The sequence below is a fragment of the Phascolarctos cinereus genome, unplaced genomic scaffold, assembly GCF_003287225.1.
Source record: "Phascolarctos cinereus isolate Bilbo 61053 unplaced genomic scaffold, phaCin_HiC Scaffold_3;HRSCAF=262, whole genome shotgun sequence".
Lineage (NCBI taxonomy): Eukaryota > Metazoa > Chordata > Mammalia > Diprotodontia > Phascolarctidae > Phascolarctos > Phascolarctos cinereus.
In genome coordinates, this window is record NW_027555736.1 from 109,803,173 (window position 1) to 109,816,330 (window position 13,158).

General features: G+C 46.7%; 1 protein-coding gene across 1 annotated transcript in view; it reads right to left on the reverse strand.

The window, feature by feature from the left end:
* Positions 1-1,067: 1,067 nt before the first annotated feature.
* Positions 1,068-13,158, reverse strand: part of PAX2 (paired box 2) — a 102,889-nt gene continuing 90,798 nt past the window's right edge. The window contains exons 10-12 of the mRNA XM_078151618.1: positions 5,872-5,973; positions 3,199-3,285; positions 1,068-2,712 (exon numbers count right to left, since the gene is read on the reverse strand). Coding sequence (XP_078007744.1) covers positions 2,591-2,712; positions 3,199-3,285; positions 5,872-5,973 — 311 coding nt within the window. The 3' untranslated portion in view covers positions 1,068-2,590. The remainder of the gene's footprint in view (positions 2,713-3,198; positions 3,286-5,871; positions 5,974-13,158) is intronic.

A 13,158-nucleotide genomic window follows, 5' to 3' on the forward strand; every position in this document is an offset into this window, starting at 1 on the left:
TATTCATTTATTTATTTATTTATTAATTATTTATTTATTTATTTCTCATGTGCACAAAAGGAATGAAACAGAACCGGCGCTGAGGGAGGCTGAAGGAAGCTGGGGAAGGCTGAGGGAGGCTGGAGGAAGCTGGGGAAGGCTGAGGGAGGCTAAGGGTCAGACCTAGGCTGAGGGTGACTTTCAGAGTCTCCCAGGCTCAGGTCCCTGCCCTGTCAGTCAGTTGTTCCGGCTTGGGTCAGGGCAGGGTTCGCCCCGAGGCGCCGACAGTTCAGTAAAACCATTGTGTTTTCTCACTTTTCTCGGTAAAGTTCTGGGAGGAAGTTCAGAGACCGGCCAGGTGGGTTAGGCAGGAGGGAGCCTCCCTGGGGCTCGGGCTCCGGACTCTTCCATTAAAAAAAATTTTTTTTTCACTTTTTATTGACTTTGTTTCTGTTATTTCGAGTCGTCACTATCCACAGGTGAGGAAACATGCAGGCACAGCCGCTCTGGGGAGGGGACCAGAGGAAAAAAGAGGATAGGTAGGAAAGGAAAAGAGGGGAAAGAAAAGACGCAGAGTGGAGAGAGAGAAGGGGAAAAGGGAATGGAGAGGAGAGCAGAGAGGAAGGGAGAGAGGAAGAGGAGGGGAAGAAGAGTAGAGGGAGAAAAAAGAGACTATAAGACAGCTACTGGCACGAGGGGCTGCTCAAACCATCAGTTTCCCAGGACAGGAGGGTGCAGATCTGGGGCCAGGCAGGACTGAGAGCTCAAGGATGATAAATCAGGCCTGGTAGGAGGAGATGCTGAGGGAGAAGCCAGTATTAGAGGAAAGAGACACAGAAAGGGAAACGGGGCCGGAAGCACGGTACCGAGAGAGATGGTTTAAAAGGGAACAACCACAGTAGAGGAGTCCACAGGAGTCATTTTGCATAGTGATTTTTCTTTCAAACCTTTCTTTTGCAACATAAAAAAAATCCCCCCTCTGCCCTGCACCCCTCCCCCACGTGCTGTGCTTTATTGGGTATGTATCTTGTGTACCCCCTCCCCCCATGTCCTCCCTCCTCCCCCCTCCCCCCCAAAGTGAGCGGCGACTCTTACAGCACAGACAGCAGGGCTTATCTACAGGCGGGCAGCGGGTGGCTTTAGTCACTACGATACAGGATGGCCCAGGCCGGGAGGGGCATTGGAAGGGTTTATATACACGAGGATTCGCCTTCACACAACACACACCGTCTTTCTATAAAGCAGCAGCTATAGGCTTTTTCTTTTTGCAAATACCATAATATTAAATAATTGTAGAATTTGAGGTCCCTGCCCAGTTCTCGCTGATAAGACTAGTGGCGGTCCTGCTAGGTCCCAAGATAGGTCCCAAGCCTATCTCGGACAGCGAGAACTCAGACACTGCCCTATGCTTACCCGACTTGGACCCCAAATCCCCTGGCTTGGCTCCTTGGGGGGAGGAGGAGCGGACCACGCTGGTCTAGGGCTGTTCCACCTGGCCAGCCCCAGACTGAGGGACTGCGTCCAGAATCAGGGCTGGGACCAGCTCTAGGACGGGGACTGGGACCCATTGCTCTAGGGTGACCCAGCCCAACTGAGATTGAACACGATTGCAAAGGCTGAGATGGAGTGGGGAGGAGACTGAGATGCAGGGTTAAGTGTGTCCCAAGGTTCCGGGAAGCCCATGGGGGCTGGGGCGGGAAATAGCTCCAAACAGCAATAGGGGCAGTGGTGATGGCGTAGGGTGCGGCGGTTTCGGTGGAAAGAGGAAAGAACCAGACTAAGTCCGGTTAGCTGGAAGGGCCATTTGCCCTGTGTCCCATCAGCAGAGACACTGTCTCGCAGGACTCCGGCCCCACAGACGTTCTCTATCACAATCCCCCTTACGTCCTGGGCTGGGGGTGGGGGTGGGGGAAGAGAGCCCAGCGCACTAGGGGTCGAGTGGGTAGTTCTTTCCTTTAGTTTATAACTTTTTTGTTCAGGATTTTCTTTCCCCAAGCCTTCACAGCAAAGAGGCTTAACACCATGTCGCTCTTTCTCCTTCTGGTTCCGCAGGCTGCGGGATGGGGAGGGGCGGACAGAGCGGGCCTGACCCGGTCGATTGGGGAGGGGGGCGTGATAGCTGTCCCTGCTCTTACAGTCCAGCCCGCCCGACTTGGCTCCGGCCCAGGAGAGCAGACCCATTATAGGTTGGGCGTGCTACACCCCGGCTACCGCCACAAGACCCTGCCCCGGTCCGAGGAGGCGCACCGGGAGGGGAGGAGGCGGGTGCCAGACCAGGTCAGGGCACATCCCTACGCCTCCCTCCCGGCGGACCTGCAGGAGACTACGGAGGGCGGCGAGGCAGAGGCCAGAGAGGGGCAAAAGGCTGGGTCTGTGGATTCCTCTCGAGACTCAGCCCGTCCCGTCTCAACGGGTCCCGGATTTAAAGTAAGACTGCGGGGCAGGGAAAAAGGAAAATAGGGAGGACAGGGGCCAACTGGGAGGCGTAGCGTCCCGTCCCGTCGCATGGCGTGGCGTGGATCCTCCCTCCCTCCGTGCGTGGCGGCGGGAGAGAGGCCAGCGGCGGGAGAGAGGCCAGCGGCGAGCGAGCGGGCGAGCAGGCGGGCGGGCTTCAGACGGGGACAATGTGCAGGCCAAAGCTGTCGGCCTGAAGCTTGATGTGGTCTCCGCGGTAACTAGTGGCGGTCATAGGCAGCGGCAGCAGCGGCAGGGGCGGAGCCCCGGGGGGTGGCACTATAATAATAAGGGGAACCTGGAAGTTAACACAGGAGAAGAATGGGCTGGGTGAGAGGACAAACAGGAGAACAAAAAGGAAAAGTAACTCAAACCGAAAACCCCCAGGGCGGTGACGTGGGGGGGGGGCAAGGAAGGCCGAAATGGCCGGCTCGGGGGACCTTGGCACTTTGGCCTTCAAACAGCGATAAATCGGGAGAATCGAATCCTTTGGGCCCACCAGACGCACAAGGACCATCACCATTTGTTGAAACCTCCATTTGTACTTACTTAGGTTTGCTTGCCCTGCCCGAGCCCATCTGGGACAGGAGGAGGGAAGGAGGGGAACCGATCTCTATGAAGGAGGAGTCTGGTTTGAGTCTCCAGTCTGAGCTAACCTCTCCCCACCCCTACCCCTATCCCCCCATTGCTGACATGAGTGGGGCTCAAAATCTGGAACGGTGGCTGGTGAGCAGACAGACAAGACATTTTGGTGGCCGTACTCACTTAGTAAGGCCGGGTTGCTGAATCTCCAGGCCTCATTGTAGGTTGTGTACTGAGGGTGGCTGTAGGGATTGCCTGAGAACTCGCTTCCTGCAGGGAAGGGAGAGGAGACAGGAGTGGGGTGAGTCCTAGGGATGCAGACACTTTGAACGACAGCATCGTTGTTATCATCATAGGAACGGGCAGTTGAGTGTCCTGAAGTCAAAAAGCCTTCTCCCCTGATACTCAGGCCTGTCTTGACTCAGACAGATAGATAGATAGATGATGGCTTGGAGGAGTAGACAAGGGAACCTTGTTGAATGGAGTAAGGAAACTGGTTTGGTCCCCCGGCCCTCAGGACAGAGGTGTCTGGATGCCAAGAGCATATCCAAAGACTGCTGGGTGGATGAGTGCATGCCTACTCAGCAAGGCTCTGCTTTGCTCTCCTCCTTTTCTGATGATAAGTCCCTTTACAAGCTGGGAAGCCTGGGCTATCTGCTGCTCTTGTTTCTGGGGAGATGGCACTGCCTGGTGGGAATCAACAGGAGGACCTGATATCCTCGATGTGCCAAACCAAGCTGAAGGGCTTGAGCCATCCGTCGAACCTAAACTTCTAGATTGTACTGCCAAGAATGGACCAGAGGGCAAGAGACCCATTTTCCTACAATTGGTGCTATTGAGAATGACTGGAATGGGGGAGAGGGGGGCTAGCAGTATTCCATGCCCATGGACACAGAAAAAGCCCAGTAACTGCTTCTTATCCATTGTCATGCCCAGAGGAAATCACGATGTGGGTGCAGCCCACTGCAGTATGGTTGAGGTTAGTTCTCTAGGACTACAGGGGACTGGAGAAGAGAGATATCATGGAGTACAAGACAGGAAGAAGATGGACACTGCTTTGGTCTAAGGAGGGAAGGAAGACCAATGCTTAGGGCCTTCAGGAGCTCTGAAGAGAAGGGCAAGCTCTCCGAAGGCTTAGGGGTAGGGGTGGGATGACGCCCTGGAATTGGCACTGGCTGTCCCCCCTGCCTCCTCCCTCTCTCTCTCCTCTCAGAAAGGCCAGGCCTCTGAGTTTTTCTCTCACCCTTTCTCCTGTGTGATGACCCCAGACTGTTTACACTGATCCCGCAGCACAGGTTAAGTAGAGGAGAAGGAGCCCCTCTCAGAGAGGGAGCTTGGGGGGGGGTGGGGGTGGAGGGGGGATGCAGCCACTGGAAAGCCTGTTTATTGACGAGGAGGGAAAGCATGCGTGCAGCAGGATAATGAGCTTCTGAGCTCAACTGTGACCAAGAGGAACTGAGCTATCTCCTTCCCCGATCGCTAATGAAACAAGTGTAATTTCCTCATCAGCACTGGATTCTGTTTAACGACTCCCCTCTTGCCACTGCGGCTCCCCTGCCTCCCACCCCCACCTCCCTTCACCCTCCCTCACTTCTATCCCCCCTCTCCCTAACTCCCTCCCACTGACTCACTTTACCCCCTACCCTCTCTTACCCCTTGTCTGCCTGCTCCCCTTCTCCTAGGGGGTCTCCACTTCCTACCTTCTACCATCCTCATACCATCCCCCACTCATCTCACCTCGTCTCCCTTGAGGTTCCTCGCTTTATCTCCCACCAGTTTCCTCATCTCCACACCCACTGCCCCCAACTCCCTTGGTACCCTCGTGTGTCTACAAGGTGTGGCCTGGGACAGACAAATAACACTACAGATATGCCCCTCTGAATCACCAAAATCTGTAGGATCACCAAAGGGCAAGGGTGTGGGAAAGGGGACCTAGTCCCACATTCATTTTGGTAAAAGGATTTCCATAGAGGGGATGGGTTGCACTAACTGGGAAAGCCAACTCATTTTCCAGTGCTCCATCCTTGAGTCATGGGAAAGTAGGGGCAAAGTTATAACCTAGGGAAATCACCTTCTGCACCCCACCTACTTTCCTCTGAGATGCTGCAAACCAACCTTGCCTCTTTCAGAGAGAGGGGAGAGTTAATATATAAACATCAGGTGACGCCTCCTGTACTGGGGCATAGGGCGTCTCTAGGAGAAGGTGGTTTTATTTCTGGCTTGTCTCCCTAGAACTAGAGCTCCTCTGACCCAGGCCATATCATGAATTCTAGGTCTGCCTTCTTGGAGGTTGTCTCCTGCCAGATCGAGGGAAGGAAGTGCTGCTCTGCACTGTCCTTCCTAGCCTCCCCTCTGGGGGCTGGTGTTAGCCAGGGTGGCTTTGTCTAGGTGACTGACATTTGTCTAGAAATGGTGCTTGACTCCAGGTTTCCATGGAAACCAGGGTAGGCTTTTCCAAGCCACCTCAGCTTGGCCTGGTCCTATGCTCTGGGTATATATAGTCAGCTAGCTGGCCAGGACCTGGGGTGGCCTCTGGGCACTGATGGGGGGAGTAGACTAAGGTTGAGGTGACAGGAGAGGTGACTCCAGTGGTGGTGGGGGCAGATATGTATCCCTGCAATCATATTCCAGGGGTTTTCCCAGACCTGGGCTCCATCCAGCCTACACTGGGGAGAGGAAGAGAAGGAAAACACAGAAAGAGATCACCCTTTGGGGATAGCAGGGAAAGAAGTCATATGACTGAAGGTGGATGTTAGGAAAGAGAATCTGTACTCACAGAACACCTATGATTTAGTTTCCCCAGGCATGACCCCTCCCCTTCTCCCCAGCCCTTGACTGTGGCTTTTTATCACCTACCAGGCACCATTCCTGCCAGGGTAGAAGTGGGGTAGCTTCCCTGGCCAGTGGGGGGAACATGGGGGGGATAACCGGGCAGGGTGGTACTCGCCATGTCACGACCTGAAAAGAGACAAGGCACGGGGGTGAGGGGCTGGTACTCGAACCAGGTCACTCTATGAAAAAGAAACTGCCACATGATCATGTAGGAATAGCAGTACATCTGCATGTGTGAGAGTGTATTTGTGTATGTATGTATCTTTTGTGTGTTTGGCTACCATGTTTTCTTAGGGGGCAGCAGAGAGAACACAGGATACAGGGTTGGAAAAGGGGACTTATATATATATGTAATTAACTCCAATATTTGTATGTTGTTTCCCCCATTACAATGTGAGCTTCTTTAGGCCAGGGAATGAGTTTGCCTTTTTAAAAATCCCCATAATAAGCACTTAACCAATGCCTCTTGACTTGATTTCCTGGTCCCTCCACTGCTTTCCAGTAAGTAGTCCCTCTGGTAACATCACAACCTTCTCACCGCCACACCCAACCCTTCTTCCTTTGGACCTCCCAATTTTAGTCCCTCCAACACCTTCTAAGGTTCTAGGGAACACAACTCCCTTCACACTTCCATCCTGATACTGACCTTTCCCACCATATCTCTTCCTGAGTCCTGAAGGACATAACCTCACTAAGGACATTGCCTGGTTTCTCCATGGCAAGTGCCTGGGGCTGTCAGGTTGAGGCAGAACAGGGAGATGTTTTGCTGTTTGTGTCACATTTAAATGAATTAGAAGATGCTCCTAGGAGCTTTCTCTGCTCCTGATCCCAGGAAGCAAAGCCCTGTTAAAGGCTGTTAGAACAAGGCAAACCTGGTTCATTATGGATTTATACTGTCCAGCTTTCAACTCACACTTCACAGGGAACCCCAGGGTCGATTATATAGACAAAGGGTGTGTTTCTTTGGAAAATTATGTGATCAGATAGTTACACAAATTGAATGAAGATGAATTATGAACTTAAACATACAATATGAATTGGAGAAACTGCCCTGACACCTCCCTTATATTGGTGACTCTTTGAAGAGGATGACTTTACCTTCTATTTCACTAAGAAGATGTTGGCCTTCATCAGCCCTCACCTCCACTTTATATGTCTGCCTCTTCATCTTTTTCCTTCCTCCCTGTCTTCAGAGAAGTTGTGTTCCTTCTCTTCTCTAAATCCTATACTATGCCCTGGGGAAAGACCTGGACTTCATGCCCTCCCAGCTTCCCCAAGACTTTCTAGATTACCCCTCCTTTACCATCTTTAACTTGTCTCTTTCCATTGGCACCTTCTCTTTTTCAGTCTACCCTTTCTCTCTACCTTCTGTAATCAGTCTTCTGACTTCACCACTCCACTGAAACTTTTCCCGAAGGTCATCAATGACCAAACCTAATGGCCTTTTCTAACTCCTCATTCTCCTCAATCCCATTGAAGCATTTGATACAGTTGACTCAGTCAACAGTGTCAAAGGAAGGGACCTTGGAAACCATTGAGTCCACCCTTCACTTTACAGATGAAGAAACTGAGGCATAGAAAGATTAAGCAATTTGCCCAGGGTCATATGGCCCACCAACGTATGTTGATATTTGAGGTGTGATTTGAACACAGGTTCTTCTGCCTTCAAATACTATCTACTACACAACACTACCTCACCTCAGAAGATCTAGGTTCAGGTCCTACCCTTGATACATATTGGTTGTGTGATCCTGAACAAGTCACTTAACCTCTTACCCTCTTAGTGTCCCCTGGCAACTATATAAGACTAAATTGTGGAGCTGGTGACAGTCTCCATCAGAAATAGTAGCTCCTGATACTGATGAAATCACAGGACTAGTAAAAATATTTTTAAACATTTTGCTGGCACCTTTAACTCAACATGTTTAAAACTTGTCTTTCTTTACAAAACAATTCACCTCCATGCTCCCCAACTTTCCTCTTTTTGTCTATGGTACCACCGTCTTCCCTTTTTTCTGATTTGAAGCTCTGGAGCCATCTCTGCCTCTTCATTCATACCCTGCCTCCCACATCTAATCAATAAATCCGGTCATTTCTTCTTTTGATGCCTTTTAAATTAAAGCCTTCATTTTCACTTCCACTGCTGCCATTCCAAGTTGTGACCTTCAGATTACCTAATATCTAGATTCCTTTACCAACCTTCCAAATGAGCTCCCTGACTCCAGAAAAGTCCTCAACTGTTCTGTATACCCCTATCAAATTAAAAGTCCTTAATGACTATTTTTGTCACATCACAACCTTTCTCAAGAATCTTCAAGGACAGGTTCTTTATTTCCTATCATATCAAATCTAAACCCTGCCTGACATTCTAAGGGCCTCCACAGTTTGGTCCTATATCCTCTCCATTACTATCCTTCTACTACTCTCTAGCAGTACTCCCTCTAGTTTAATTAGGCTGATGTCCTTATTGTCTCCATATATGAGCCATGTTCTTCTTCACACCTACACCTTTATTTGTGTTATTTCCTATGCCTGGTGTGAAAGTGCTCCCTTCTTTCACTGGCTACTTAAATCCTTTCCATCCTTCAAGGCTCGGCTTAAGGTTTTGACTCTTTCTTGAAGCTTTCCTAAACTTCTCCAGCTCTCATTGATATCTTTTCTGAGGATATAAATTCTGCCCTACACAATTTAGTACTTAATAGTTTGTCCTCTTCAAGTACTCTGCAAGCTCCCTGAGGGCAGGGACTATGTCTTCTTTTTCTTTATTCTCTGTAGTAATAAGCACATAGCAGGTGCTCAATAAATACCTGTTGATTAATTGTGCTGGTAATCAGTACCACACAATTTAACATTTAATTATTCTCTCATTGTTATGTCTGTGCTAAATGTAAAGGCCAAAAAAAGTGGGTTGGAATTTCAGGGACAAATATTCTCCCTTCCTCCCAAAATTAAATTGTAAATTTTGCCTATTTTAGAATGATGAATAATATATTTAAGAAAATACTAATACAAAAATCTATGGTATAATTCTTAGAAATAATGGTATATGATATAATTCTTAGAAATAAGTTTCTAATTTTTAGATATAATTTAGAAATAAATTTCTAAAAATGCATTTATTGACACATGATCTTTAGAAAAATTATTTTTAAAATATGCAGGAGAAAGATTTTTGTGCAAAGTTGTTTCAGTATTTGCATATTCAGTATTCCTGTAAATTCTTATAAAAGGAAAAGCAGCAGTCTGGAATAATGCTGTTGACTCAGTCCCTATCTTTGACTGAAACCACTCTCCTGAAGACATCAGAAAATTCATGATCATTAAATCCAGTGGCCTTTCTTGTCCTCATTCTTCTCAATCTGTTGACAGCCTTTAGTGCTGTTGACAGCCCCTCATTCTGGGTGCTCGCTCTTCCCTTGGTTTCAGGGACATCACTGTCCCCTGCTTCTCCTCCTACTTTTCTAACCACCCCTCCACCATTTCTTTACCTTGGATCTTGCTGCCTCTACAGTGTCTCTCTTGGTCATCTCTTCCACAGCTTCAGTTAACACCAGGTGACTACCAAATCAACATCTCTGGCCCTGAGTTCTCTTCCCATGTTTTCGGCTGCCTGTAGGACGCTTCCGATGGGATTTCTCATCAACACCTCAAACCCAACATGTCTAAAACTGAGCTGATTGTTTGTGTCTTAATCCTGTTTCTCTCTCTGGCTTCCCTGTTTCTGTCAGTGCTGCCACCATTTTCCCAGGCTCCCATACAGTGTTGGGGTAACACTTGGCTTTTCCATTTCCCTCATCTCTCACGTCCGAAGAATTGCCAAGTCCCATCAATTCTTCTGTTGCAATAACTCTCATATGCATCTTCTTTTCTCTAATTCCACTGCCACCATCTTAGTATAAGCTTTCACTGTCACCCACCTGGACTATTGCAATAACTACGCTACCCCCAGCCTCATCCTCTTTATGTATATTTCTTTTACTCAAAACTCCTTAATGCCTTTCTGTTGGCTGCCATATAATGATCAAATTTCTTTGCCTGGGATCCCAGACTTTCCACAGTTTAGTGCCAACTTTATTCATATTACCACCCCTCCATGTACTATGCAGTTCAGACAAACCAGATTACTTGCTGTCCCAAGCACATGTTCTATATTTTGAATGAATGAATAAAAGAATGGTCATTTCTTAAACATTTGCTACATGCCAGGCACTGTTAGGCACCAGATATACCAATACAAAAAGCAAGACAATCCCTGCCCATAAGTAGCTTACATTCTATCAACCAATGAGCAAATATTAAATGCTTTCTATTTGCCAGTCACTGTTTTCCCATTTTTATGCATTTGCTCACACTTTTTCCTATTACCCTCTCAACCTCTCCCCCTACTGAAATCCTACCTATTGAAATCCTAACCTGTAAAACCTACAATCCTTCCCTCCTTAGACCTTGCAAAGCATTCTGTTTGCACCTCTCTTTTGTTATTTGCTTTATAGTTACATGTTCATATGTCTAAGACTGTAATGGACAGTAGGGCAGAGACCCGGTCTTATCTATGTTGTGTATCTCCCTATTATCCAGGTGATTAATAGATATTTATTGAATTAAATTAATTAAATGCATGAGTCAGATGTCTTTTGACCTACAGAAGATACTAATGTTTACTTTTCTAGTAGCTTTCCTTCTGTTGAATTTTAATCTAGAAATTGGAGGACATTTTCCAGTCATAAGGACAAAGTGTTATGTAGCAGAAAGAGCAACCGCTCTGCCAGTGATGCCAGATATGGCCTCACACAAATCACTTGATGTTTCTGAGCCTCAGTTTCCTCATTTGTAAAAAGAGAAAACCTCATTCTGTGAGGAAAATACTTTGTAAATTATTAAGTATGTATACATTTGAATTAGGTAGTACAGTAGATAGAGGCCTGGACCTGGAGTTAGGTAGACCCAAGTTAAGATCCCAATTCAGAAACTGTGTGACACTGTATAAGTCACTTAACCTCTCTTAGCCTCGGTTTCCTCATCTATAAAATGATGTAATCGAACTTGCACAGTAAATACCTGTTAACCAACTAAGAGGCCTTGTGCTATAATAGAAAGAATATTGGCACAGAGCCTGGGTTTAAATCTCAGTTACCTTTATAACTTTGCTTATCAGCCCATTGCATGACTAGTGTGCCTGAATTAGCAAAGGGGTATGTTAGTCCCTTGACCCCTGCCCACACTGGCAAAGGTATCATTTGAAACCAGAGATGTTTAGCCTGGAAAAAAAGACACTCAGGAGGTGACATGTTGGTGGTCTTCAAGTATATGTAAGGCTATCATATGGAAGACAGAATAGATTTATTCCATTTGGCTCCAGAGAACACACAGGAAACAATAAATGGGCAAAAGTTGGAAGGGGAGAAGGCTGCTTTGTTGTAAGGGAAAATTTCCCTTACAACAAAGTGGAATAAGCTGCCTTAGGAGGTAGTGGGCACTCCCTAATGGATGGTTTTAGATCAAAGGTTGGATGGTGATTGGTCAGGATGTTATAATGAGGATGCTTTGCCATCCCTTCTGGACTCTAGATTCTTTATTCTGTGATTCTATGACTAGACAATCTCTAAAGTCTCTTCTTGTTTTAAATCCTACGATCCTGAAAGTAGCTTCCACTTATTCCTGCGGATGTTAGAAACAAGAAGCATATTATTCTGCTTGTCTAAAAGGCTTTGGGACAGAGAGGAGTAAAGATTGGTTTAAAGATTTTTGGAGTTAGAAATTGGAACCTGGTTCCTTCCAGCCCTGTGACCTTTAGATACAAAGGGGCTAAGAAAAGGCATACTCCATTAAGAAACATAGATTGTAAGAGTTTAAATTTATCTGAACTCCTACGAAATTGTATTTCAACTGCATTAGCATATTTCCTCAACCTACATAAATTGTAATGCAGTTCTTAGTAATCTGTTGTTTTGAGCAAAATCATCTACCCAACCTTACCAGTGAGGCCAGCAGGGCTGGAAAGCTGCTTATAGTTAATACTTGAGGGATACCATTAATCAACATGTACATGCTGAATGTAGGGAGCCTAGAGTTTATAAGAAAGCTGGTCACTAAGCTACTATTCTCTCTCTCTGCAAAATTGCAAGACCAATTTCTAACATATGGAAACTTTTCCCACACTGCAAATTACTCTGATAGGAAAAAATATCATGATTTGCAAATATAGTGCAGCAAAGCAGAAAGACCCTAAATTGAGAATCAAGAGATATGGGTCCTGCTCGTGGCTCTTCCATTAGCTTGCTGTGCGACTTGACGCAAGACCTTCTCTGTGCCTCAGCTTTCCACCTGTAAAATGAGGGGATAGACTAGTTGATTCTGACTTTCCTTCCTGCTATGAAATTTGGTGAATCCATAAAATGCATTACCATCAAATGAAAAATGGATTTCTAAATGCTTTTAGAAGGGGCAAGCACAGTCTTACATGTGGATGTGTCCTGTGGAGCAGTAAGCTACTCTTCACGGGTGTATGTGAGAAGGACCATATTGCATAAAGTATAAATCACTCTTCTCAGGACTTGATCTGGTGGCTGTTGCTACCCCTAATATCACAAGACTTTGCACATAGTAAGTATAGAGTAAATATTTGACTATAGGAATCAGTTAATGAATGGGTCTCATCAGAAGGGTCTCATCAGTCTCAACTGCCCATTCAGTATTTTCAAGTCACCATAGATTGCAGGCAGTTGTGTGTAACTGTCAGTGGCCTCTCTTATAGATGATGCCAAGAGATACATTGATTCAACTCTTGTCAAAGGAGTCTATTCTTCTGCAACTGCCATCATCAATAACAGAAAGAGCATCTTGGGAAAAGGTCTGTAAATTACTAAGATCATCATGTGAGTAGGTATTGGAATGTCTGCCGGGAAGAATCAACATAGTCCTGCTCTTTACAATGCTTATGCCTGGGTGGACAAATGTGAGGGGAGAAGGAATCATAGAGTAGGTGGTACTCACACCTCAGTCAGGTAGGGGTGTGTGTGTGTGTGTTTTAATGGAAGCACTGAAATGGGAACAATATGAAAGGGAGGGAATGGTGACATGTTACTCTTGCCAAGTGAAAATGCAGGTAACAACCAGAAAACCTCATGGGAGTGCATAACAGAGAAATATCCACGTGTTACTTGCAGGACAATGTATAGAGTATGCTTTTAATAAATGTCTGTCAAGTTGAATTATCAAGCGAGTGAATGTTACTCAAACTGGGATTTCTGTCTTCAAGAAACAGCAAGTGGAATGCAAAGAATAAATTAGCGGCATGGAAACTGGTGTAAA